Source organism: Malaclemys terrapin, chromosome 8, assembly GCF_027887155.1.
Source record: "Malaclemys terrapin pileata isolate rMalTer1 chromosome 8, rMalTer1.hap1, whole genome shotgun sequence".
Classification (NCBI taxonomy): Eukaryota; Metazoa; Chordata; order Testudines; family Emydidae; genus Malaclemys; species Malaclemys terrapin.
The window spans coordinates 83466068-83492992 of record NC_071512.1 but is presented as its reverse complement, the minus strand read 5'-3'; the positions used below and the strand labels follow the sequence as shown (position 1 = coordinate 83492992).

Genomic DNA, 26925 nt, shown 5'->3' with positions numbered 1-26925 from the left:
TATGAATGCTGTCTTTTATAGAAATTTTGATAGATATTGGTGGTTGAAAAGTTGCATCATGATTTGCTTGTGAAAATGTATTAGTTTATGATGAAGAGAGAGTGGTTTCTTAAATTAATCTTACTGAGGAATAATGGGGACACAATTAACATAATCTGTTTCCGCACAGTGTGTTTTTGCTCTGTGAGGTAAGGATTACTCAGAAATTCAGCCCAGAGAAGATTGTTCTACAAAATACAATAAGTATCAGGGAGTGTGTATAACTTCAGTTCTGGTGTGGGGATAATACTGCTAGGATTAAGTTCTGCTCTTGCTACTTCACAAATTTGAAGGTAGGACAACAATGTTTTTAAAATGCTATGTTGAAAGTCCTTTTGTGTAGATTTTATTTGCTTGAAATAATCTTACTCAGTTTTGGCTTTACTATGAAACAAATTTTGGTTTTATTTACTGCTAGATGTACTTGTTAGGGTACATCCTTATGAAGACAAGACAATTAAGTAACTAAATAACAGCAGCTACCACACTTTCTAACTAGTTACAAGTTTAGATTATATTTTGAAATGTAGCAACCATTACCCATTGATTTATTTTATTGAAACCTGGTGTAGGAATTCTTTTGAGAATGAAAAGTAATGAAAGTCATGTAGTATTTGTATTGTTTCCCTTTGTATAGCTTTCAAGATGTTTCCTACTTCTTAATATTTTCCATCTCCCCACTTCTCTCCCTCCTGAAACCCCCCCCTCCAAAAAAAGAACACATTGAGGAAAGCAATGTACCATGGTTAGTTACATTTAATCAAACTAATTACATGTTATCAATGGAAGGCACTTAAATGGAATGATAGTTCAAAATAAGGTCCTGTTATACATTAGGATTACCCGTACCCGAACTACAATATTATAAATTATAAATATAATTACTATAGATTTTATGATAGTGTAAATGTAAATTATTTAATAAGGGGAAGATGTGTATCTTAAATATAATTTTTAAAAATAACAAACACCAAAAAATCTCTCTTACTTTCCTTGGGTACATTGTGACAAGATGAAGTCTTAATTAGGTCTTTCAAATTAAGGAAATGTACACATTGCTGTTTTCATTACTGAAAAGCCTTCCAACAAGAATGTGTATACATTTTGCATGAACACAAATATATTATCGGTTGAAAGTGTATGTGAATGCAATATCATGAAATGTTTGGTATCAATAGAGGAAAAAAATGAATTCTGCCATATTTGTAGCCACATAATTTATATCACTGTTAAGTGATTACTAGTAACTAGTAGAAAAACATACCCAAATATTGACAAAGTTTTTTTTTTAATATATAGTCATACAAAGTAATATTGCTAGTGTAGCTAACATACTGATGTTTTAGTGAATAACTTCCATTTCATTAGGGTTTAAAAATAAATAATATGAATTATTCAAAATTTGATTTTTAGTTACTTTGTTGGTCACCGATGGATTGTAGCCAGTAATTCATTTATCTTCTATATGCATAATTAGAGTGGAGCATTAAGGAGCTTTGTCATTTTGGATCTTTTAGGTAGAACAAGAATTCTGAGCGAAGAATAACACATTTTGTTTTAGAAAAACATCAGTAGGTACGTGGACTGTTATGACATTTTGTCCATGTTGGACTCTGGAACGGGATTGCAACTTTTGTCTAAAAAGTAAAAAATCAAAGGGACAAATTCTACCCTTGGTGTGTGTGGGGCTCCCATCAATTTAACTGAAAGAGCCATGCTTACATATTTGAGGACAACACTCCGTCTATATGCGTTAACTAAAAATAAAGCCAACACTCAGAATTAAATGAAAAGTAAAAATAGTGGAAAGAAACCTAAAATCCATCATAAAAGATAATAGAGTGAAGTAAAAGCCACGATGTTGGCCAGCATGGAAAACCTCACTTTAAAAATTGAGTTTATACATTTTTGTCGTATTATAATAGGATTAAGAAGCAATAGGTTAACAGCGTATTAGTCCATTCATTGTCTACATATATGTTTCAGTAAATACATTTTTTTAGATGCCTTAAGAAGAAAAAATATAGCATTTATATATATGCAATAGTATTTAATTAAATGCCGAATCCTTACATTTTTATTTATACATTTTCAAAATGTTTATAAATAAATGTGGAATAAAAAAGATTACCTTTCCAGCACAGATTTGGGTTTTTATTTTATTTTGTTCGCCTTTTTGCACAAAGTCTGTACTGAATGTCTTTTTAAAATGAGGAGTCTCCTGTTTCACAAAATAGTAAATCAAAACACAAGTCTGTGCTGTTATCATTTTACTAGCACTGTGTATTAAAAGTGAAGCTACTTTAGAAGATAATAGTTAACTGCCTATGGAAAACAATCATATGTAGAAAGGGGATTTAGTTTTAGTTTATTGTGGTATTTTTCACTGACTCTTTTGAAGAGCAGATCTGTTGTGATGAACAAAACTTGTATTTAGCAAATGGAATGTAAGTGACCAGCAGCTATTGGCTTATGAGTGAAAAATCCACAACATAGAATAAAGCAAAGCAATGAGCCTTTGAAATACACCTGTGAATGAAATTCTTCATTTTTAACTGTCATCTACAGAGAATTCAAATGTTTCCTCTACACATTAAGATACTATTTTGTTAGCAACATCTTTTCCAACATTATACTGTTTCTGATATACTGATTTTTGCAACCATATAAGCAAAGTAGTATAAGATGTTTGTAAATTATATGGTGGCTTATAATTTGTATATAATGCTGTAACTTACAGGAAGATCATCCTATTTATTATATGTTATTTGATTAATGGTCAACTGTAACTCTATGTGTGGGTTTTTCTTTTTTAATATAGTTTCTTAATGTTTACTGTCTTGGCTTTGATTAGTTTTGCTGCTGCGTGGTTGTCAAGATGCTGTAAAATTCTTGTTCTCATAGCATTCGCCTCACTGGACAAGTTTTGCAAAATAAAAAAAATAGTACCTGCATCTGAAAGTACTGCATGTATTTTTGTTTGATGTAATTTCCATTTTGCAAATAACTGTTGATTGGAGAAAAAGTTTAACATGCTAGTCAAGTAAATAAGTCAGTAAGTCAAGTCAGAAATAAATTAAAATTGTACATGAAATTTACCAGAAGATGTTTTGAGTACACATTTGATTAAATTCATGTAGAAATGAATTAACATTTGATTTGGAGAAATTGAAGAAAATGGCATTAATGAATTAACTTCAGTGTAGTACCAATCTGATTTTTATAACCGCTTCTTAAAACCCTTTCCAATGATTTGTAGGTATTTACCCATTTATAATTAAATTTCTTTTTGTTTATTTTGTTTTGAAAATTCACAGTTCCTGTTTTTTTGCTAATGCTTTACTTGATCAGAAAAAAATCATATTTCTAAATGCCGCACCTCCAGCCATATCTACAATCATATTATCTAGTTTCCACAACTTTTTCATGTTTGAGAAATATTAATGTAAAAGTAATCAAAGAAACTGTGGTTGTAGGGTGGTTACTGGGAGAAAACCTTTCAAGTGCTGTCCATGTGGATATTATTTGCTGCCTTCAGAAACACTGGAATCGTTCTGCTGATATGTCCTGTGACTTTGGAGCTTAATTGTGACTCATAAGTGGTGAAAAGAGGTCTTTCCTGCTTACTCCAAAAACATACGCTCCTTGAGTTAAGTTTGTTAGACCCTTGAACGAGTTATTTTACTGCGGGAGACTTGTCAAATAGGTTGTGACATTTCATTGTATGCACTGACATATAGAAGTGTTTCCCTTATAGCAAAACACACTTTTTCTGCTATTTAAATATGTACTAATATATTAAATAGTATATAAATACTATCTGACATTCATAGGTCTGGAGGACTAAGATTCCTTCTATGTGCAAATTTAAATGGACATCTAGATTCCTTCAGTTGCTTTATAATAAAACAAAGGTGTAATAAGTACTACCTTAGTTAATGATCAAGAAATGAAGGTAATCCCTCCTACCTATGCCCCAAAAAGTTTCATAAAATGGATAGTTACTTGGTGAAAGATAAGATCATTATGAGAAGGAACACTAGACTTTGAGAGTGAACTCTTTCCAGCTGAAGACATTTGGAACCAAAGTTTGTCCTTTTTCTGTTGTTCACAGTCAAAAAGTCAAAATCTCCATTTTAATGAAGACATTTCAAAGAACAGACAGGTTGAGAAAGACACTGTATTTCTCTACATGCTCTTTCCTTTTAAGCATAGAACCCTTAGGGTATAAATTAAAGAGTATGTTAGCCATTATAGTTGATTTCAATCTGCGCAAGGGCAGTAAAGTGTTAAAATTCAGATATAGATTGTAAATGACTTGGTGGTCTTCAGTTTTTTTACCCTTTTCTTTCTTGACTCCTTATACCACTAAAAATATAGTTTGTGGGAATGAGGAAAAGTAATTTGGCACAGTGTATATTACGATGATAGAAATGCCTTATTAAGTAGGAAACGTTCTAGTGTCTGCATGTAAACTGAATTCATTATGAAAATCATATTGGGACATATAAACATGAAGATATTGGGCTTTATCCTGCACTTAATGAAAAAATGTGGTTTTCCATCTCCAGACTGCAATAATCCTTGACCAAACTCCCTATACAGGACTGCAGATGGGCTAGATGCCGACTCAGGAAAGTTGTGAAAGATGGCCTCTCTAGACACAGGGAGATGTGCACCTTCCCTTGATAATGGTGCATTTACACCAATCACCAACCCCAGACAGAGGGCTGTTAGTGAAAAGATTTTGTGTAACTTCTACCCTTTTTGTTGTTGTGTTTATTGTTGTAACTGTTCAGGTTTCAAATACTCCTTAGCATGTAGTTAAAATAATCACCAGGTGCTGAAAAGGAAATCTGCAGATTATAAGAGTTAAAACCATAAAACCAAAAACATGTAAAATTTAAACAAAATCCCATACCACAGAGCCAGATAGGACAGGCTGCCAGGCCTGCAGCTGCAGTGTTCCTGCATGTACACTTACAAGTACATAAAACTCCCTGACTTCATATCAGAAGTCACAGCAAAAGAGCACCTTTGTTCTGGGTAGGGGGAGAAGAACTTTGGGTATATAAGGCAACTTGCTTGGGTGGAGTAAATGGGATTTAGCTCTAGCAGCCTCTCTCTCAACCACCTTTCTTAATCCTCAGACAGGAGGTTTGAGTAAGCAAGCTCTAGGCCACCCAGGGCAGTGTGATTAACAGTCATTACTCTAGTGAGTAACCTGCTCTGGGACAACTGGCTGATCCGCAGGCTAGCCTAATAGCCCTGATTATACCAGTACAGAATTGGGCCAATATGGAGTAGTTTTGGGGGGTTAGTGAGGAAACTAACAACTAAATACAGTTTTGTTCTTTAAAATCTTCATATTTGTAAACTTTCTTGAAGGTTCTTGTCAAATTTCAATTGTTTTGCAATCTTTGCTACTTATACTTCATTCTTAAAAATTAATAATCTTGTTGAATAGTGTTTCCCAATCAACTTGAATTATTGATGCCTTGGTCCTCAGTAGAAGGACATTGTTACTTTGCTTCCCCTACAGCAGTACGTATTACTCCATTTTAATGAGCTACATCCCAGTGCAGCTAGAAAAAAATGATAAAATTTTCATAATTGTGGCTTACTTAATAGAGCTCAAACTGCAAAATATGTGGCAAATAAACTTTATGCAAAGCCCAGGCCTTAGGAAATTGATGTTGTCTGAACATTAAAGTAATTAAGGTACATGCTGGTTACATGTTGAAGGGAATACTCTGTTGCCAAAACTATGATGGTTGCAAGACAAATTCTTAGAATTGAATGAAATGTTTACCAGTGTATTTACGTAACTGAAAGGATCAGTTTAGCTGACTTGTTTAGGAATGTGTGTTTATTCCTTGCTTTGATACTATGGTTGAGAAAAATATTTTCAAAGCAAAGCAAACAAAATGGAAACACAGGCAACTTCAAGGATATTACATGATTTCTTACTCTTGAATTATTGGCTTTTATATATTTATATCTCTCTGTGTGTATAAATACACACAAACATATGTATTCACTTTTTAATTTTAAAATCTGAAAGCATTTGCAAAGATGGGTAAATAGTATTATCACAGATTTATAGGTGACAAACTGCAGCATACAGAGGGTAAGGGACTTGTCCAGGATCACCCAGCAACTCAGTGCCAGGATCAGGAATAAAACCCATGTCTCCTGGCTCTCAGCCCCAGTTGATGAGACCCGTATACATGCTTCCTTTAGTTAGTAAGTGATCATAGTGTGAGAAAGCTGAAACGTATTTTTCAGGATTGCACTTTCAGTGTTATTTTTGGTCTCTTACTGTACCACGGAGGTCATTGTGGTGTACTGACTGTAGAAAATTTATGCTATGTTTGCTGTAATCTGTACTTGAATGTATACAGTATTAATTTCATGTAGAATATTTTATTTTTTTAGAAAATATTGAATATTGTTGTTTTAGGTCAAAATGCATCAATTCACCTCTTGACTAAATGTATCATTAAAATAGAACAAAGGCTCTTCTAGAGAGCATGTTGACACATGGCAATATCATGCAAAGTGGTGTAGTAAAAGCTGACATAAGAAAGCTAGGTTCATTATCAGTGAGTCATTAGTCTTCTTGTTTAATGGAAGAATAGACTTTGAAAGCTCTTTCCCCCACCCTATTAAAAAACAAAACATTGGGGGGGAAATAAACTCCTCTCCTTGGCTGTCCCCAATAATGCACTACCAATAAACTAGGCATTTACTGCAGTCATGACCTCTTGTACTTCTGGATTTGATTCTGAAACAAAAATTGCCCAGTATCTGTAGCAGGCATGTTGATACTCTCTGGTGAACTTTTATATATTCTTTTATCATTGTAAAATTATCAGTAATGTATAGAAGATGATAACTTGCAGAACATAAAACTATTAGTAATTGCTTCCAAATAATGTATTTCACGTGTGTGTGTGTACACACACACACACACACACACACACACACACACACACACACACACACACACACACAGAAAACCCATGTCTCACAGCATGTTTTAACACTTGAATGGTCACTCAAACATAATTTGTTGCCAGAATTATTTCTTTTCTCACACATCTATTGCTATTTTGGACCATTCTCAACCAAATGAATGTACAACTTCTGATTTAGCTTGGTTACCTTTTAAAAAGTCAGCATTTACACTCACCATAACGTTTCTCTGTGGTTAGGATATGAGGTAATGCTTGTACCTTGGGTTCCACAGTGTAATAGTGTGTCAACTATTGGTAAATGCTGACTATCCACTCTAAACAAAACAAATTACACTTGAGGTAATTTAGACCAGTAAGCTTTTCTGCCGTCTGCACCCTGCCTTTCCCTGTACTCTTCAGCATTTTCTCTGTTCCCTGTTGTATTTCATTCTTCAGTTGTCAGTCTTCTCCGGCTCCCTCTATTGCTTCTTTATTTTGCACAGACTCCTGGACAGCTTCTTCATTCCTTCTGTTGCCTTCATTCCATTTGCACAGACCTCTTGATAGAGTCCTGCTCCTTCTGCTGCCTCTCTTCTCCGGGTCTTCCCAGTTCCATCTGCTTCCTTTCCTTTTACAGGTTACCCAAGGGCTTTCCCACTATCACTCCACTTCAAGGGAGCAGAGGGAGCATGTCTTGTTTCAGCTCTCCATGCTCCAATTGTTTTTTTCCCCCTCCTGTACAGTATGCTTCTAATTGATTTCTGGAGAGTACTTATTAGAGTTGGGGGAGAGTCTACTTATTGATGCTTACTGTGTTTTCTGATTTTTAATCTATCACAAAGGTGCCCAGAACACTGTGATCACCTTTACTGTTAAATATAAAAAGAATAAACAAACTCATGGAGGATCATGTGGTGGTAGTTGAGATGGGGCAAAGGATTCGATACAGAGAGATACATTTGGGGAAATTGTGAAAATCCACTGGTCTAGATTAGATGTGGAGTTTTAAAATTGCTAAATGACAAATTATTTTCTCTTTGTCAACCTCATATACATTTTCTAGCAGGGCAGAAACAACCTTCCCTAAATCTAGTTTTAGATTGTTCTGTCAGCTGCTCTTTCATCCTGAATGTGAGGTGAGTAAATGTTTAAAGCTGTATTTGCTAAAAATATTTGTTGTATTTCAAAGAACAGAGTGTTTTGTTAAAGCAGTCTTAACTTTCTGGCCTGACCTATTGTTTTCTGTTGAAAGTGCCTTCATCTTACAACGAATGTTAAAATCTGATTAAGATGTCATTGTGTTCTTTGCTACCACAGCAGAAGACTACTATAAATTGCATTATATGAAACTGAATAATACAGTTTGATTTAAAGTATTAATAATACCTAAAATTGTACATTCTTGCTGTGGGGATTCGGGATTTTAATTTAGTAAAATGCCATAACGTCTTTTTGTGCTTAGTTTGATGAGTGTTATGTGAGAATTCCATCTTACCAAATTAGGGAAGATGTATATATCACACCGTTTACAAACTCTAATTATTAAAACCTGTTACATTTCATATTTAATATTCAGATGTCTGTGCAAAAGAGCTGCTTAGATTTATTGTCAGCATTGTTTGATTCCTGTATTAAAGTTGATTAAATTGCAAATGCTAATCTGAGCAACTGTGGAAGGTTGTGATCTGGATTTGAAAATAACAATGGGGCTACTGCAACTACAGTAAATCTTTAATAATAAGCAAGCCTTGCACACAACAGGAGGAATGCATGCTATGAAAGAGACCCACACATTGATACAGTTTGAGGCATAAGGCAAAAGTCAAGTGACTCCTGAATCTGAGATGTGCCAATATCTCTCAGCGTAGTTTGTCAAGTTTTAGTCCACTTGAAAAAAAAAATAGAGTATGTACGTTTTTACATTATCACATATTTTGGGGGTGTCTGTGAGTAGTGACTTAATTGTTCATAACTTTTATTTAAAATGATTATTAATTTAAAAGTCAAACTGATTTGCAAAAGCATATCTTTGGAGACCTTAGGACAGTCAGGATCCTAATCTCTCTATCCCATCTCAAACAATGGTGACTCCTGCCTTTGAAGTATATATGGGAGCTGTGGGAGTAGTTTTCAGCCAAAAGAAACCATCAGTTTGAAAAAATATATGCTAAATCTACCTACATCCTGGCTTAGTGCCTTAAAGCTTATTCTTTCAAACAGCTAGTTTCCGTTGGCTAAAAGAGGCTTCAGCCCCAGTTATGGGTACTTCAAAGCCTGGTGCAGGTAACAGGTTCTGACCTGTGCGTCAGTTGTCACATATTGGAACCTTTTTTGACCTTTCAGAGTAGCAGCCATGTTAGTCTGTATCCGCAAAAAGAAAAGGAGTACTTGTGGCACCTTAGAGACCTTGTTACCTATAGTTTTTTCATCTCTTTTTAAAATGCACCATGTAAAATTCCACCTCTCACAGGAAAATACTATCATACTCGTTTTCAAAACAATGCATAGCTTGGACAGAAATGCTAAAATTAGCCAACCAGACCAATCAATGAAAAATAACGTGAAACCCTGAAGGGATTTCATTACCAATTAAAAAAAAAAAAAAGTACATCAAATGTTTCCTTTTTATAGGTGCCTGACTGGCATGGCACTGGGCTCTCATGTCTGGAGACCTAGGTGCAAATTTAATTTTGGTTAAAAGACACAAACCAAGTTTGTTGATCTCATTCCGTTTTGTCCACACTACAAAACTATGGTACAGTGTGGCATGATTGGCAATTTATTATTTAGTTTTATTAAAACTGAAATTGCAGGGGTTGAGTTGCCTCGGCAGTACTGTGCAGAGAAGTGTGTGTAGTGTTGGCCTATTGTGTTTTTGGCTCAAACCAATGTTATGTGTCTCTCACTTCAGAAGCATTAACATTTACCAAATTCTTCCTTAAAATATATTTTAAAATTCTTAATTAAAAATGTAATCTTCAGAATTTTAATTGTTTTAAACACATTCATACACATCTACCCAAAGAAGAGAGTACTGTGAAAATAAATTATTTTATAAAAATTAAGAAAATAAGTCAGCCAGAACCATAACAAATTTTGGTAGAGAAACCGGCATTTGGAAATTGATTAGTAACTTACTTCACCACTGAAAAACTACTTAGAGCATGGGTTCTTACAAGGTTCTTATCTGAAATATTTTGCGTGCACGGACACACAAACACACACACACTACGTAGTAATACACCTCACTGTTGTCATAAGCTGAAGTTACCAATTGAACAATAAAGGTACAATTTATGCCAAACCAGTTTATATATCTAGATGCTTTTTCAGAAGATTGACAATTCAGTAGAGACTGCCTTTATATATTTTGCTATATAAAATGCTTATTAATGTTAGCAGATGTTGCACTTTAATCTCCTAGAATGATTGTTTGGTACCAGCAGGAGATTTATTAAGCTTCAATTGTATGAAACAGTGTGTGCATAAGCTGCTACTTAGGTTCTAAAATGCCATTGAAAACTGTTAAAAAGTTCTAACTGTAATTGGCAGAGAGGTATTAGCTGTTCTAAAAGAAGTATGTATGTACTGTTGGCCCTTGTGCTGTAACCTCTTTATCATTTATCTTCTTGTATTAATGTCACTGAATTATTAATTCATGAGCAGGGGTGGATAGGGTGAAGGCACTATTTAAATGTGTGGCAAATGTATCCTTATCGCTGGAGACATGAAAAGAGTCATTTTGTGTTATCTGTAAAATGGAAAGGACATTTTAAAATTTCATTTACAGTAATCCACTTCACTTCCAGTAAAACACCTAGATTATTGCTGCCATAATATAATGCTCTTATTAAAATTTTCTCCACGCTTTTCACTTAATAAATAAGGTGGATAGACAAATGCAGACTTCATTGTTCTCTTGTGTTGCACATATGAGAACTGCAGCTGACAAATTAAGTGTGTAGTTAATTGTTTAAAAAAGTAATTTCTATTAGTGGCAAATGAAGTAGTGACCATTAAGTATTCACAAATAAGATATTCAAAAGTAGACAGCATGTAATTTAAAATGGCAACATATTACGTGTCACACAACTCCAGGCCTTGAGGTTTAAACTCTGCCTACTTGGGAAGTCTGAACTGTACTTGAGCAGAAGGAATAAAATTTTTCCCACATCATGGGAAGTATGTCCTGGCATGATTGTCAGAAATAAAAATAATTTAAATATGAATTATATAAATAACACAGACCCTTGCTTTGAGTCAGGTAAAAGTTGAGAAAACTAGAAAGCATAAAGAGTTACTTTCCTAAGAGAGATGTCAAATTTTTAGAGAAAAAATTAAACTGAAGCTGGGGTATATCCTGAGTTTTGTCTGGAGTGGGAAGATTGAAATTAATATTGTAAGAGTTCAGATCTGCTTCAATGTAGATTTTTTTTAAAAGTGTTTTAGAAAATGAGTCAAGACATGTAGTGCTTTCAGTGATTCCAGTCTGTAAGATTATTTTCCATTCTGCCCTTCCTTTGGTATTAGTATCCACTGCTACAGGGAAGAGAGAGAGAAGATAACATGTAAGGTATAAGAGAAAAGAAAAGTGTAAATTGAAATTAAGCTACATCTTGCGTTTGCAACTGCTTTAGTTAAGGTTTCTATTCAAAACCCTGTGTTTGGTTGCTTATCACTTTTCAGAATTTGTACATTATATTTTCCAGCCTTGATCTTTTCCCAAAGGTAATGTTAATAAAATAAAATAGTTCTGCCATCTCTAAGTAGCTTTTTAAGTAGTTCTCAGCTCTCCCTTGAAATGTCTGGGAGCAGGAGGTTTATATTAGACATGAAAATAGCCCCACTGAGGAGAAATGCCTTTTGAGTATTCCCAGGAATAGAATATATGGGATGCTGGGGAAGGCACAGTAGCTTTTTGATTTGACAAAGTTTTGACCCATTGAAAATCACACTAAGCTCATAAAGGGTGAAAGTTACCTCATTCAGAGAGCCAGTACAAGATGCATGCAACACTGAAATAAGTCCCATTTCAGTGCACAACTAAGAGAGGTCACGATATGCATGGATACTTCAATTGTACAGAAAATGTTTTGCCCCGATCCTGTAATGAGATGTTCATGGATAACCCATGCATCTACATGGAGCCCCACTGAAGTAAATAGGTCTCTAAATGGACACTGGGGTCCACCTACATACATCTCATTGCAGAATCAGGCCCTAAGTTAGGTTATGTATTGCACAGAGTCCTGCAAAACTTATTGCATACATCACAAGAGATATGCATGACAATTGTATGAGAAATAGTATGTTATATAATTAAAGACTGTATAGTAATTCATACATACAATGGACCGAGTTAAGGCTGCATGTCCAGTTTTAACTGTGTCATTTCCTGGATTTGGAGCATTAACATTCTGTCAGTATCGAAGATTCTCTTTGTAAACTAGGAAGGCAAGGGAGGAAATTGACTGTGAAGAAGGAAGGAGAGATAAGAGGTATTTTTTTTTTAACTTTAATTATTTGTAGGTTTTAAGCCTTCTACTGTGCAGCTCCCCCACTGTGTAAATTAGTATGTCTGGAGGATTCACTTTCTGTCAGTGATTGGCAGGAGGAACTGCTTTTTCTGTTGCTGATATTCATAGTGGGGTCTTCTGAAGAGTTATCTAGGTTCAGTGCAGTCCCGTTCATACAAGCCAGGTCTCCACTGTGGAATATCATTCTTGTTTTGATCGTAGTTTAAAGGTTGTATGCTATGTATTTTTTTAATGTTTTTTTAAAGGGCTAAGCATTTTGTTCTGACTGTTTACTTCTTTATCTCTCGCCCTCTTAAATATTATTACCATTGGAGATTTTAATAGCATCATGACTCAGGATTGTACGTGGGATGCTGGATAGTGCACAGTAGCTTTCATATTTGTCTGCAGTGGGGTGTTGCATTATTTTTATGTAATTAAATGGTTTGTAAAGTGTTTGGGGAATAAGGCTTCATTGAAAGCACTCGAGAAGTTTATTTTATTTTGTTGTTGGTTTTTAATGGGACTATTCTGTGGTCCTTTGAAGCATTTGGCTATTGGAACTCTGGTAAGGAAACAAGGATTTCTGATCAAAGTAATATTAATGATTCTTTTAAAACAAAACAAAAAAAAGGGAGGGGTATATTTGAAATAAGAAAGTATATGGTGAAGTTCGTTTATAAAAATAGTCTTTAATAAAGAGGATTATTACAGTGCTATGTTAAATATTAATATCTGAAGTTATAATGAAAGATCAGGTATTTAAAAACAGGGGTCTCTCCCTCACATAAGTCTTTCTCTTTACATATAGTTACAGCTTTTTCATATTTATTTGTAAGCTCATCAGATATATTTTATCCTAGATTACCACACTGTTCCCAAGAAATCCCTGTTGGTAATATTGGTGACCTAATATATGACAGATCTTGGGTCATTATTATTTCATGTAGTGGTCATATGGATAGACCAAGAGGGAATCTGAATATCGATTCACTGAATGGCTAGTAACAATGATTTATGAATCCAGGATTCAGTGCAGTGAGCCAAAAATAATCGGCATTACATCTTATGTGCCACCATTGATTTTGTTTCATATTTCACTGCACAGTGATTAGGCCATGATCTCACAGATGTTAATGTTCGAACCATATTCTTTTTGTAACCATCAAGCTATGCCACTAATTACATCCAGTGCAGTATGTGTATTTTTATAATAATATATTTCTGCTAGTTTTTTTTAAAAACAGCTAATTTTTTCCACTTATGTTTGTACCTGATTTGGTCTGATTTTAAGAAAATACCAAAGGTGATTTTTTTTTCATCCCCAAAGACCTATCCTCAAAACTGTGAACAGTATCATATATACATTGTATAGAAATTTATTTTCAGCATAATGTATGGAAAAGTGCCAAATTAAGACGTAACTGTATCCTTCAGAAAGCTGCTGAAATGGAGGCTATCCTGATACTCCCATATATTTAGTAGGTTATTTTCCTATAAAAAAGAGTGTGTAAAAAACAGTGTGTTTCCAGCATGAGCAGTGTTACCAAACCTAGATCTGTAAAGATCTGTTCATGCTTACAGTGTAGGATCAGGTTGCAGAATGGTTGTCCCCTTACCCGATTACAACACACTTGCAATTTGTAGTGTCAGGACCTCAAGGCTTTATTTAGCCCAGTTATGGACTGTGTTTAAAAGGTGATGAGTTCTTGTCTACTCTTTAAGCTTCTATTGGGTTGTAACTATGTTCCTGGACTTGCTTGTGTTTTCCCAGGTAGATGTGTCCTACACTGATGACATTATTTATTTCAGTGTGTCAGCTGTAAAAGGCATGTCTGAACCTCTCTTCTCTTTGACATACTAACTTTTCTCTGCTCTTATGCCAAGTGAGGAAAGGTCATAAAGCGTATCAAGTATGTTAAAATCCTTGCAGTCAGCTACACAAAGCATCATGTGACATCCATTTCAGAGGTATAGGCATGTCTGATCACAGTTCCATTTTGTTTGTCTACCTCCACTTCAAACAAATTCTCTGCTGTGAAAAATACTAGTTGAAAAAAGGAATTAAATCAAGTGACATAACATCTTTCAGGAAAATGGGTCTTTGCAAAGCCCTGTCAAGACTGTCAACGAATATTTTACTGTCTTACAAGACTACAGTGTGTGTATGATATTAGACCGGTGGTTTCTCATCTAAAAGGAAAGATACATCTTTTTTAAAATAAAGGATTATTTTGTGGATTTCTCATCTGTGAGAAATTTGAAAAGCCTTTGAATTTTCTTTAGCTGTAAGATTGTTTCTTTTGGTTTGTCGTATGGTTCTATGAGTGTTTTTATAGCTATTCATTATTCCCTTGTTTATTTTTGATGTTCATAAAAATCTATCCTATAAGAAAATGAGAGCTATTTGTTTTGCATTTTCAACAGCCTAGGACTATTTATGAAGAGAACGGCAAACAGCCTCAGACTGTGCCTCTGGTGTCCAAAGCGATCAGCATATTTAACATGCTCAGCATGACACTAAGATATTACAGCCGATAACAGTTGTAATTGACTTACAGAATCTCTTCCCCTCCCCCAGTTTTCATGTACTGGGGATTTATCATTAGGGCACCAGCAAGAGTCAGTGATACACCGAGGCCAAAAATATGAAACGACTTCAGTTTAACTGTTTGAGTTCAAGTAGTCTCAGTCAGTGATGCAGTGTCAATTGAAATGAAATGGAGGAATAATTTAATGAGTAACGGGTGACCCTCATGATTCTGAGGATCTAGTGGAGGCAAAAGAGAAAGATTAAAACTTGGCAAAAATAGAGTGCCTGGAGCCAAAAAAAGCCTTTCTGATTAGCACTAGCAAGGATTTACTTTCCTGGCTTATTGAATGAAAACTCCCCAGAGTGTCCATGCTGTATCCTGTGTTAACAAGAAGGGGCTGAACGAGCCTGTCAGGAAAGGCACTCCATGTAGAATATATATACACAATACCTGGTGAAAACACAAGAATGGAACTGAGCCAAATTGGAATTATAAAGAGAAATGAACATCTTTGCCCTTTTTAATTGAATCCCATTTATTTTCCTTGTGAATTATTGAGGCAGACCATTGAGTTGCTGCATTTTGATGGGATAAATTGTTGTCATACTATTAAATAATTTATTTAGTGTTGCCTCTCATACAGGTAGATCCTCCTTTGTGAGTAAACTTCCACTGCTCTGATTAACAGAGGGACTGATTTTTGTGATCTCTGCTTCAGTTTAGATTCAGGGTGCATGTATATTTATCCCATACTGTTTCAGGCTTTGCTAAAGCATTGATGTATCACTTCAGAGTACAAGGCAGCTGAGTGCATAGAAATGACTTTTTTTATTGTAAGGCTGGGTGACCTTGGTCACGTCCTGTTCTTACTGTGCTATTCCCTTCCCTGATACTGCATTCCTTCTGTACTGCTCAGACAGAAATGTTTTGTGTTAGAAACCCAATGTGCAAGGTGTTAATTAATGGGGATTGTTGCGTACAGAACCAAAGATAAGACTCCAGGGTTAGGTCTTTAGGGTTGCAATATTTTTAATGGAATATCAGTCTTTGTTGACCAATTTTAGATAGAGCTGGTTTAGTGTATCCATTTCTTCTGCAATAAACAACCTGTTTAATTGGAAGTGGATTGCAGACTGACCACTTACCATAGTCGTTAAAATTATGCTAGCTAAACAGAGTTGTGTATTGCTTGTGTGTCTAGTTTTTTTTACAAGGTCTTGCAATTTAAGAGATTTGATATGGCTTCTCAGTTGTGTAGCATTAATGTAAAGCTATTAAAGCAAGTTAAGTCCCCCCCCACTTTAAATAACCTTGCTGACGGGTTAGGCATGTCTTGAATATTTAGTGCATCTAATAAATGTAAATATGTTACTTGCTGAAAGACTTCAACTGTCTCTTACGTTGCAAGCAAAGTATAAAACAGGGGCTGTTGGACAATAAACAATGCTAAGGCACATTCCAATATTTCACTAGTGGAGCTTGAAAGAAGGTTTTAGTAGTAGTGGTGCATTATTTGACTTTTTACATGGCAGTATTATAGGATCATTAATGGTCATTTTTTTAAAACCTGGGAAACCTCATGGACACAGGTTTTCTGAGGAGATCAAGTAGTCTGTATATGTGTCTCCACACATCATAGAATATCAGGGTTGGAATGGACCTCAGGAGGTCATCTAGTCCAACCCCCTGCTCAAAGCAGGACCAATCCCCAACTATTTTTTTGCCCCAGATCCCCAAATGGCTTCCTTGTGGATTGAACTCACAACCCTGGCTTTAGCAGGCCAATGCTCAAGCCACTGAGCTATCCCTCCCCCATCCTTGCCTCCGTATCCTTTCTTAGATGTATTTTAGTCTCCTGAGGACTGAAATGCTTTAGTCTAACTAAACTAATTGGACTCTGTGTAGGAGTTTCAGAGTGAAATTTAACAGCCTGTGATATACAAGAAATCAGACTAGACAATCTCCTGGTCCCTTCTGGCCTTAAACTCTATGAAATCTATGGATTTTTAAAATTTACTTATTTAAAATTTAATAGCTAAGATTACAAAAGGTGGTGATGGTGAGATGGGGGGCAGGATAATGCTTATAACAAGAGTCTCGAGGGCAGTGGTTCTCAACCAGGGATACATGTACTTTTGGGGGTATATCAACTCATCTTGAGGTTTGCCTCGTTTTACAACAGGTTACATAAAAAGCTCTAGTGAAGTCAGTACAAATTAAAATTTCATGCAGACAATGACTTGTTACTGTTCTATATGCTATATCAGTGGTTCTCAAACTGTGAGTGAGTTCATTTTAATGGGGTTGCCAGGGCCAGCGTTAGACTAGCTGGGACCTAGGGCAGAAAGACGATGCCCGAGACCCACCATGCGGGGCTGAAGCCTAAGCCTGAGTTTTTAAGTGAGGTGAAACTTGGGGTACGCAAGACAACTCTGACTCCTGAAAAGAGTACAGTAGTCTGGAAAGGTTGAGAACCACTGCTCTAGAGTTCTGCTTGTTGCTCTGCCACTGGCTCAGGGTGTGATCTTGTGTAATTCATCTTGTTTCTCTGAGCCTCAGCTTACCCATTGATAAAGTGGGTATGCTTATCTACCTTAGGTATGTGGAGGCTTAATTGAAGTTTGCAGAAGCATTTTGAGGTCCTAAGATGACAGGGCTATATATAAATTCAAAATAGTAATATTGATGGATTGTAGGATCTTGAAAGCTCTTCAGCAAAAGAAACAACCAGGCTTACGTAAACACAACTTCAGAGCTCCTCTCCATTTTCATTAATGGTAGGGCCTGATAAATTAAATAAATAAATAAATGGAGATATGCTATCTCCTAGAACTGGAAGGGACCCTGAAAGGTCATTGAGTCCAGCTCCCTGCCTTCATTAGCAGGACCAAGTACTGATTTTGCCCCAGATCCCTAAGTGGCCCCCTCAAGGATTGAGCTCACAACCCTGGGTTTAGCAGGCCAATGCTCAAACCACTGAGCTATCCCTCCCCCCCTGATAGAATAGGACAACGTGTTGCTCAAAGGGGGAGAGAGACAGCTCTTTGCATGTTGTTTTGGACCTCTCAGAACCCTTGGGGCTTGGGTTCCGCAGAATTTGGGGATATGTTTAAGAGGGAGAAGCTCCTTTCAGAGAGCCACTTATCTCCAGACAGTACCTATTTCAAGGGGAACTGATACTTGGAGCAGCATTTTCTGTTTCTGGGGTGCTCCTGAGCAGTGTGGAGGGGGGAGAGGAGAGAAGGAAGCTAATGGTAGAACATGTTCTGTAGGAGATGTGCAGCTAAGCTTAGAGGTTTCAGCAGTCAGAGGGGTCAGGGAGCAGGGCAGAGATTTTAGGACGGGGCAGTCAATAGGCAGACCTTGGGCCAAATCTGGACTGCCATACACTTTTGAATGGACCCCAAAATCTTTTTATTTACATATTACCATCATCATTTTGTTTGTTTGTTTTATTATTATTTTCTCCACAGTCTGGACCTTGACCAAGAAATTTGGACCTCGACAAAAAATAATTCACTACCTCTGTTTTAGGATATGTAGGGCTGGGAGCAGAGTTCCGTGCATTCCATAGTGCTGCACAAGTCTGAATGCTGACTTCTCCTGATTTTTCGCTTCTTCAACAGGAAATATACAAAGTAAACCTCTCAGTTCCAGTTCAGGTTTTCCTGTGAGAGACTACAATATGGCCCAGAGGCAGGGATTTAAATTACAGCTGAAGTTTTTTGGACAGCTTTTGTTGCACTCTTAAGCAGTCTTTGCTCTGGGGAGCATCTCTTTTTCCCACTCTCAGACATTCTCTCTGGATCACCGATAGCTTAGGCCTATTAAGATCTGAGAGGAAACAAGTTATTTGCACAGGATAACCACTTGCTATGATCTACTTTTCTGTTCGCAAAGAGGTAACTTAATATGGCTTTTCCTGGTCCTGATTGTTTGTTTTTTGGATTTTGTTGTTGTTGTGAGATTCCATTGTGTCTACATCTTTGGCATTTACGTGATCAGAAAGATGAGACTGACAGCAATGTTTATCCCTACAAGTGTCCTTTGGCTCCAGCTTGTCTTTGGGGTAACTTTTTCCAGGATTTGTTTTATTGTGCTGCTGAATAGTTGATTCAGTATTGTAATGTCCTTTTATTTTAATTGAATTAGTTACTATTCACGGTTTCATAACAATTTGCTTAATGGAGGGTTGTTATTAATTTGGTTAAAAAAATAAACAACAACAACAAAAATCTCTTGAAGTCAGTTTTCAAACTGTATTTGAATTTTTTTCTGGCCTTTTGAAAGCACATCTTAGTGATAAACAGTCTGATGAAGGCTAATTAGTTTCTTTAGACATATTTTGCCTTCAGTGCAACAAAGTGAGTCAAGTTTTATTTCCCAGTAGACTAGAACAGTATAAATGTTGTATACCCACTATTTCTGTTTGTCACAAACATTTCAGTTTACATTATTCCTTCACCTGGGTGGTAGTTGCTGTTTTTGTAGTGTCCCAGGAACATTCTCAAGCCCCTTCTATAAACTATTGCTAGGTGTTAAAACACCTAAAATAAGTCCATTTAGAAGGTTTGAGGCCTTTACTCCTTCCCTCTGCCATTGGTTTTCCTATCTGGGCAGCTATTTCCTAGAAAGTGGTCATCAGTCTCTAATAGTGCTCTGATTATTTCCTTCCTTTCTTCTCACAAACAAGAAGGCATTGAGGTGAAGAATGACAAAGCACAGCCTTGTCACTATCCACTTTGAGGTGAAAAAAAAGCTTTTCAAAATTTATGCATACAGTTAAGCAGTCCATACAGCATTAAGTTATGGAAATAAAAAAGCCCATTTAAAACTAAATCTCAGGAAATCAAAATCCTCTGGATGGACTGGGAGCAATCAAAAGGCTGACTTAATTCACATGTAGCCATTATTGTGCCTCATCCACACTCTCAAATTATTCTAATTACTTGCTCAAATCATACTGAGCAGTCTGCAGTGTCTGTGAAATAGTTCAGTGATTTAGCCCTTTGGGTGTGACGGGTGAAGAATTAATCTAAATTCTCCTTAGGCTTTTTCTGTGGGAGAATTCCCAGTTTTTGATAACTTAGTATCAATACCTGCTTTTCTCCTGAGCAGGAACTCCTTAGCAATCTTACTTTCAGCTGCATGCAGTGTCATATGCAGATTTTAGATTTTTCAATATGCAAAGCCCTCTCAGCCCAGGATGAAAGATTTAAGAAATAAAATATGACTATCTCAGATTAAATGGTGATGGATCTTCACCTCTAGACACTTAGGCTTGGGCCAGGAAGAGCGACTCTGTGTTTGTTCTGCTCTTTGTGGAAATACATGTGTTATATGCATCACTCTGCCCCTTTGCTTGAAGAGCACTTGTTGGCTGTATTTGCAAATTGCAGGAAAAGAGCCTCTTTTGTTGAAAGCTTAGAATGCCAGTTCTCTTTCATTTCCCTGTATATGAGACTGTAAGAGCTTTGCATTCTGTAAGAGGTATGTGGGAAAAAATCCAACAGTGAAGTGGCATCGCCATTAAAGCCACGTCCACTGTGAAGCAGCATACTTGGCTACTCTAAATTATTAAACTGTTGTCTGACTGCATTGGTATTATGTCTTCCTGCACTCACAGCCAATGAAAGTGTGCGAGTCTTGTGGACAAGCAGCAGCAGTATTCCACTGATGGATTCATTGCTGCCCACAGGACTGTGTATAGCAACTCTGAAACAAATGAAGTGATTGTTAATTTCACCCTGCTGCTGCTTGTCAAAGCAATGAGCAACATCAGAGGCATTGCAGCTGTCTGTCTACAGACTCAATGTGTTTGTGACCATGAGGGTTAGAAACTTTTTAAAGGAAAGTGTAAATTCTCCAGAAATCAATGATTTGGGCATCCTTGCCCAGGAGAGCTTTCCCACTTGTCATTGGTGACTGGATGAATAGATTTTTCAAGTCCTAAGTGTACACCAATTTATAGACTCCCATATGGCCATTGAACTGAAACTTCTACAGTGTATCTCCACTAGGGCACTATCATGATCGTTGATGCATTTTGTATAGCAGCTTTGATCCCTAAGGATCTCAAGGCTGTTCTATAACAACTTTATAAAATGTCATTCATTCACAGCTCTGGGACTTTAAAAAAAAAAAAAAGGTGTGAATGGGTTGAAATGGACTACCAAGGACTATCCAGAGTACTGGGGTGTGCGGGTAGTTGCCCTTTCATTGGCTTAAGTGATTTTGCTGCTTCCAGCCTCAGTTTGCTATGCACAAGCAAGAAAGATAAAATAGGATACATGATCTGTGGAACTTTGGAAAGTCAGGTTACTTATTTTACGTGTAACCTCAGGCACCCAAATTTGAAAATTTTGGTCTGTCTGCCTATAGGGTCTGGGGTAATGTGGTACAGAACTTGTCTCCTTTGATCTATGTCTGTGCAGCATTTTTCAGAGGTTCATTATTATCATGTTCTGAGTTGCACACTCCTCTAGCTCATAGAGCCCACACTCATACTGGAAATTCAACTGTGCATTCACATTGATATCTTTAATATCTCAAACAGCTGTCTGCTGGAGACTGGTCCAGCTCATAGACCTACCTATGAAAGAGGAAGTAACCTCTTTTTCTGATGGTTGTTGCAAGAACGAAAGCACTGACTGAAGAGTGCATATGGCTGGTCAGACTTTCCAGTTCAATAACTGTTTTCCACTATCATTAAAAAAAAAATCAAATGTAAAACATACCTTTTTAAAGTCTTTCGTGTTACATGGTATGCAGGAGAAGTTCAGGTGAAGTTGGTTTCTCAAGTAGAACTAAGGAGTTCAGTCACTTGCTAAACCCAATGTGATCATGTGCTATACCATCTTTGACCTGGGCTAATGTACATGTGATTTGAAGTGGCAATATTAACAATGTGCTTGCAACACGTGGTTTTTTCCCCCTTGTTTGAAAGGTTTTTCATTGTGGTTAGAAGTTCTTTGAAACTCACTGGTCAAAGAAGCACGAGCTTTCTCAGCAAAATGGTTATTTTGATGACAATGTTGCTGTTTTAGCTTTTTGTCTAAGGAGGCAGAACTACACCTCTACCTCGATATAACGCTGTCCTCGGGAGTCCAAAAATCTTACCGTGTTATAGGTGAAACCGTGTTATATTGAACTTGTTTTGATCCACTGGAGTGTGCAGCCCTGCCCCCCTGGAGCACTGCTTTACCACGTTATATCCAAATTCATGTTATATCAGGTCGCATTATATCGAGGTAGCGGTATATGTGTAATAGGAAAAACTGGTGTTCTGATCTCCTGTGGTAGCCCTGATGTGCAGGGGTCCTGCTGAGCTTCTCTTTTGAGGTTTTATTATTGGTTTGTATCTCTTTCTGTACTTGGATCTGTTTTGTATCAGTGTTGTGTAGAATAATGTGTCTGTTGGGTTTTTTTGTGTTTAAACCCCACTCATCTGCAAATCCATGTTCTTATCTTCACTGTATCTCTTAGTAGGAGCACATTAGCTACAATCACATTTTCAACTTCTTCATCCTGGTTGATCACTGACCTTGATCATAAATCCAGCACGCCTGCCCGCTCCCCAGCCACAGTACAGCTGTACTTCATGTTATATTTTTGACTTTCTGTCTTCATGTCAGCTAAAATTTGATAGCCGATATGTGAATCATTTTTGTAAAATTTGTTAGTATATGACTAACAATGGAATCTTTTTTTGTTTGTTTGTTTTCCATCCCCAGATATGAAGATCAATGACACAGACCACCGGCTTCAATGATGCTGGGCATTTATAACTGGGTTCATTAAGGAATACAAAGAAAATACTTAAAGGGATCAATAATGGTGTCTTCTGGTTGCAGAATGCAATTTTTTTGGTTACTTCTCATAACTGGCTTCCTACAGAATACAGAAGGTAAGATTATATTCTGTCTTTTAGTTATGCTCCAGATGAGAGACCACATGCTCTTGTATAATTTTAAAATATTATTTTGCTTTTAGATTACTCAGGAGTTTTAGGATGCATCTGCCTAACTAGAAACAACTAATTACTACCTGTCCTGTTCTAGAGCTTAGCTGTTAGTCGAAATGATTGATATTAAAACAAAACAAACATTAAAAATAAATGTACATTGTTTGATACAGTGACACTAAATAACAGTATTCAGACAACTGGAGTGATGATAGAACTGGTAGGTGGTTTATTTTTAGATTCCTTCTATTCAGTCCTCTCACTATACTGTCCTTGAGCACAAGTAAATTGCAAGTTATATAAACAGTGCATAGTTGTTTAAAATACGTTCTAATGGAACCAAAAGCAGTAGTCAGAGCACCTATTTTACTTACACTGATTGGCTTGCTGGAAATAAAACTGCAAATATTTCATTAAAATCAGTGCTATACGTCTGAGAATTGGGCAAATGAAACTGAAAGTGCATACAGGAGCGCTGCCAGTTTAAAAACCTAACTGCTCTCTGTAAATTGTTCACCTCTGGTACATATAGCACCTAAGATTGCTCTTAAATAGAAGAGATTAGTGAGGAAAAACTTTTTTTTTCTTTGTGTAAAATCAGTTCACTGTTTCGATAATATAGTCAGTCTCCTTGGTGTTTTTGTGGCTTTTTTAGACAATTAGAGTGAAGCGAGAAACATTTTAAAAGAATAGGAAAATATGATTTTAATTTTTTTAATCACAAATATTGGCAAGGGAATTTTGGGCTAAGTGTAATATCTAAAAATATTTGTAACTTTTTAAAAATTAACTAGGTTTCAAGTTGGCCGTTTTCCTTTAATAGCATTCATCCCCATCGTTAGATAACCCCATGACTGATAGATAATATACTACTTTTAAGAGTGTAATGATTTAATTTGCAGTTCCTCAGTTACATCTGATACCACTTTAAAAATAAAAAAAGTAGGGATGTATCTCACCATGTATGAATTCTTTGGATTCATAGGTCAAACCCCTCTGAGTAATTCAGAAAACAGAGTGCAGTAAAACTAAACAAGCACTACTGTCAAACAAAACCTAGCAAAGTTTAAAGGCTTAAATATCTTATAAAAGCTCTCACATTCAATATATATTTATTTAAACATTTGTTCTAGTCTAAGACTCTCTCAACTTACTCAGTTCTTGGGCTTGAATTAATAAACCTATTTGGCTGAAATATAGTAATAACTCCTATGTAGACTTCAAGGAGTACACTTCAAGGAGTACCTTCCTGAGGGTTATTGCCTTTGAAAGGTCTAGGTTTGCCTAAACAGCTTTCAAGATTTCTCTCTTCCCCCATCTTCTCCCCGCCCTGAGTTGTGAGTATAGTGCTGAAGACCAACACATTCATCTTTTGGATTGTATGATTCTTTGGATAGTAACTTACGATTTTTAGAGACTATACATTTGTGTGTTCTTGGTGTCCTTCATGTTTTTAGTCTTGGATGAAACCTTATTGTCATATGAAAAACAAGTTTCTGCAGATGGGAAGCCACTAGGAGCTTAGATATCTAAATTTTACAGCTAGTTGGCTTTGGTAATTACTGTGTTTGATGCAAAAATGCATTCATCTTGCAAGAATGAATGAACTAGTCTAAAATTGTATTTAAAAGATAGTACTGGGAAATAGTGTTTTCACTTCATGGCTTTTCCAATTAAAGGTGCTCAATGACAGTTATAAAATCTTAAGTTTGTGTGTGTGTAGTTATTTAAAAATCTCTCAACTCAGAATTTTAAAATATTTATCAAAATATCTCAGTATTGGAGTTCAGCAATATGTAGCAGTTGAAGAAGATCTGGAAGCAGGAAGGGGAAAATGCTATAGCACACATAGTTATAATTTTTTTCTGATTAACTTAGATATATCTAACAAGCAATTTACTACTGTGTTTGGGTAGGAAAAATAAACTGAAAGCTTCTGCATGCCAAATTTGCAGAAAGGTAATTTTCATTTTCATTTGTAACATTTCAGATCCATGTTGTTCTATCCCTATTCTGGCTTCTAGGAGGCAGTAGCAATCTTTTGATGCTTCAATGCTGAATTCAATTCCTTTAAAGTCTACACAAGACTTACTTTCTCTGCTAAAATAAATGGAAGGAAATTGGGAGCAGCTAACAGAATCACACACAATTATAAATTCTAAGAATAAATGAAATATTTTGGCACTGTATTTTGAAAGTGAATATTAATATTGAGTTGATTTAAGCCACCAGAAGCAAAGTGAATACAGCATTGCTAGACTTTCTGACGAGATTGTGTTGCCTTTTGTTTCAGTCATAAAATATGCCAAGTGTAACATGCTCTACTAACGATGCTTCATCCCTGGAAGTATAACCACAAACAAATGCTAAAAACCAGTATCTAAGACAGTGGTTCTCAAACTTTTGTACTGGGGACCCCTTTCACATAGCAAGCCTCTGAGTGTGACGCCCCCACCCCTTATAAATTAAAAACATTTTTTAATATATTTAACACCATTATAAATGCTGGAGGCAAAGCGGGGTTTGGGGTGGAGGCTGACAGCTCATGACCCCCCCATGTAATAACCTTCCGACGCCCTGAGGGGTCCCTCCCCCCAGTTTGAGAACCCTTGAAAATAGGAATATCTTTAATTCTCTGACTTGGAATCTAGCTACTTAATTTTTGTTATGGAAATCTTATATACGTAAGCAGGTTGTTGCAGCTGGAAAAAAAAAACTAACTAAATTTCATGCTGTTAAGAGTGAATGTTTCTGTACAGTGAAAAAAGATTCCAGGTGTGGACCAATGGTTCATTAGTCCACTTAATGAAAAATTTTCCAATCAAGACAAACTCCTCGTTGCTGTCACAGTGGCTTAATCCAATAGGTTGTTAGCAGACAGAGACTGTTTCACGAGAGACTGCAGTATTAAGTGCAGTATCTATCAAGTCAAGAATCATATCTGCAGTTAAGAGAAGTTTCTTTTCTTTTCTTTTCTTTTTGAGGCAACAGGCCAAGGGGTTTGCTTTTGAAGCAGTTCCTTCCTACAGGTAAAGAGAACCTGGAAAGGACATATACTGGCAGCTAGAAGGAAAACTGCAGAGAGTTAGTACATACTTCTGGTACATTGATCTGTGTCATCTCAGTTTACTTTAGAGAAGTCTAACAGGGCATCATTGCCTAACAGCAGTAAGTAGATGCTAATGTGACACCAAATAAAGAGAACCAAGCAAAAGAAGGAAACATGAGGGAAGAAGAGCTAAAGTTAATTAGCTTAAATATTTACTTTACATTTTATTTTAATGTTACGATCAAGATTTGATTTAACTTTTTGATTCATTTTATGTCAAAGTAATTAGGGAAGAAATTCCAAAAAAGTGTCAGTGGGTTTGATGTCTCATGTATAGGAGGATTTTAAAAGTTTTTTTTTTTTCCATCCTTGTGTATTTGATTTTTAAAAAACTCTGTTTCCTAAAGTAATAGCTATTATTAATTAGGTTCAGCCCCTCTTTGTCTATAAATAGTCATTTTTGTTTACATTAAAATGAAAAGCATAAAACCCAGATTTTTAGACATTATATACTCCAGTGGAGTAGACAATATATTTTGTTCACAAAATTTTATTTACAAAAATTGAAAGTGCTTCTAAATGTGCACCTGAAATTATTACATTTATTTTAAGAGATACATTTAAATACTAGGTACTATACACACCTAGTTCCTGAAACATGGAGAATGCATGTAGCATTCTTAGCCCCCTCTGAATCCTCTGAAGGCAATGGGAATTGAAGGCTCTGAGCACATTTCAAAAGATGTTCAACATCCTTGCCCAATTGAGACCCCCCCAGGGCCTAATTCTGCAAACAGTTGTACACATGAATAAATTCACATATGTGTATGTGTAAGTGTTAGCGGGATTGGGCCCGTAGTAGTTA

At 36.2% G+C, this 26925-nt stretch overlaps 1 protein-coding gene across 22 annotated transcripts in view; it reads left to right on the top strand.

The window, feature by feature from the left end:
• Positions 1-26925, top strand: part of ADGRL2 (adhesion G protein-coupled receptor L2) — a 476523-nt gene that overhangs the window by 291816 nt on the left and 157782 nt on the right. For all 22 annotated transcript variants that reach the window (XM_054036673.1, XM_054036671.1, XM_054036669.1 and 19 more), the window contains one exon: positions 22782-22954. In XM_054036673.1, the coding sequence (XP_053892648.1) occupies positions 22882-22954 (73 nt within the window). In that variant the 5' untranslated portion in view covers positions 22782-22881. The remainder of the gene's footprint in view (positions 1-22781; positions 22955-26925) is intronic.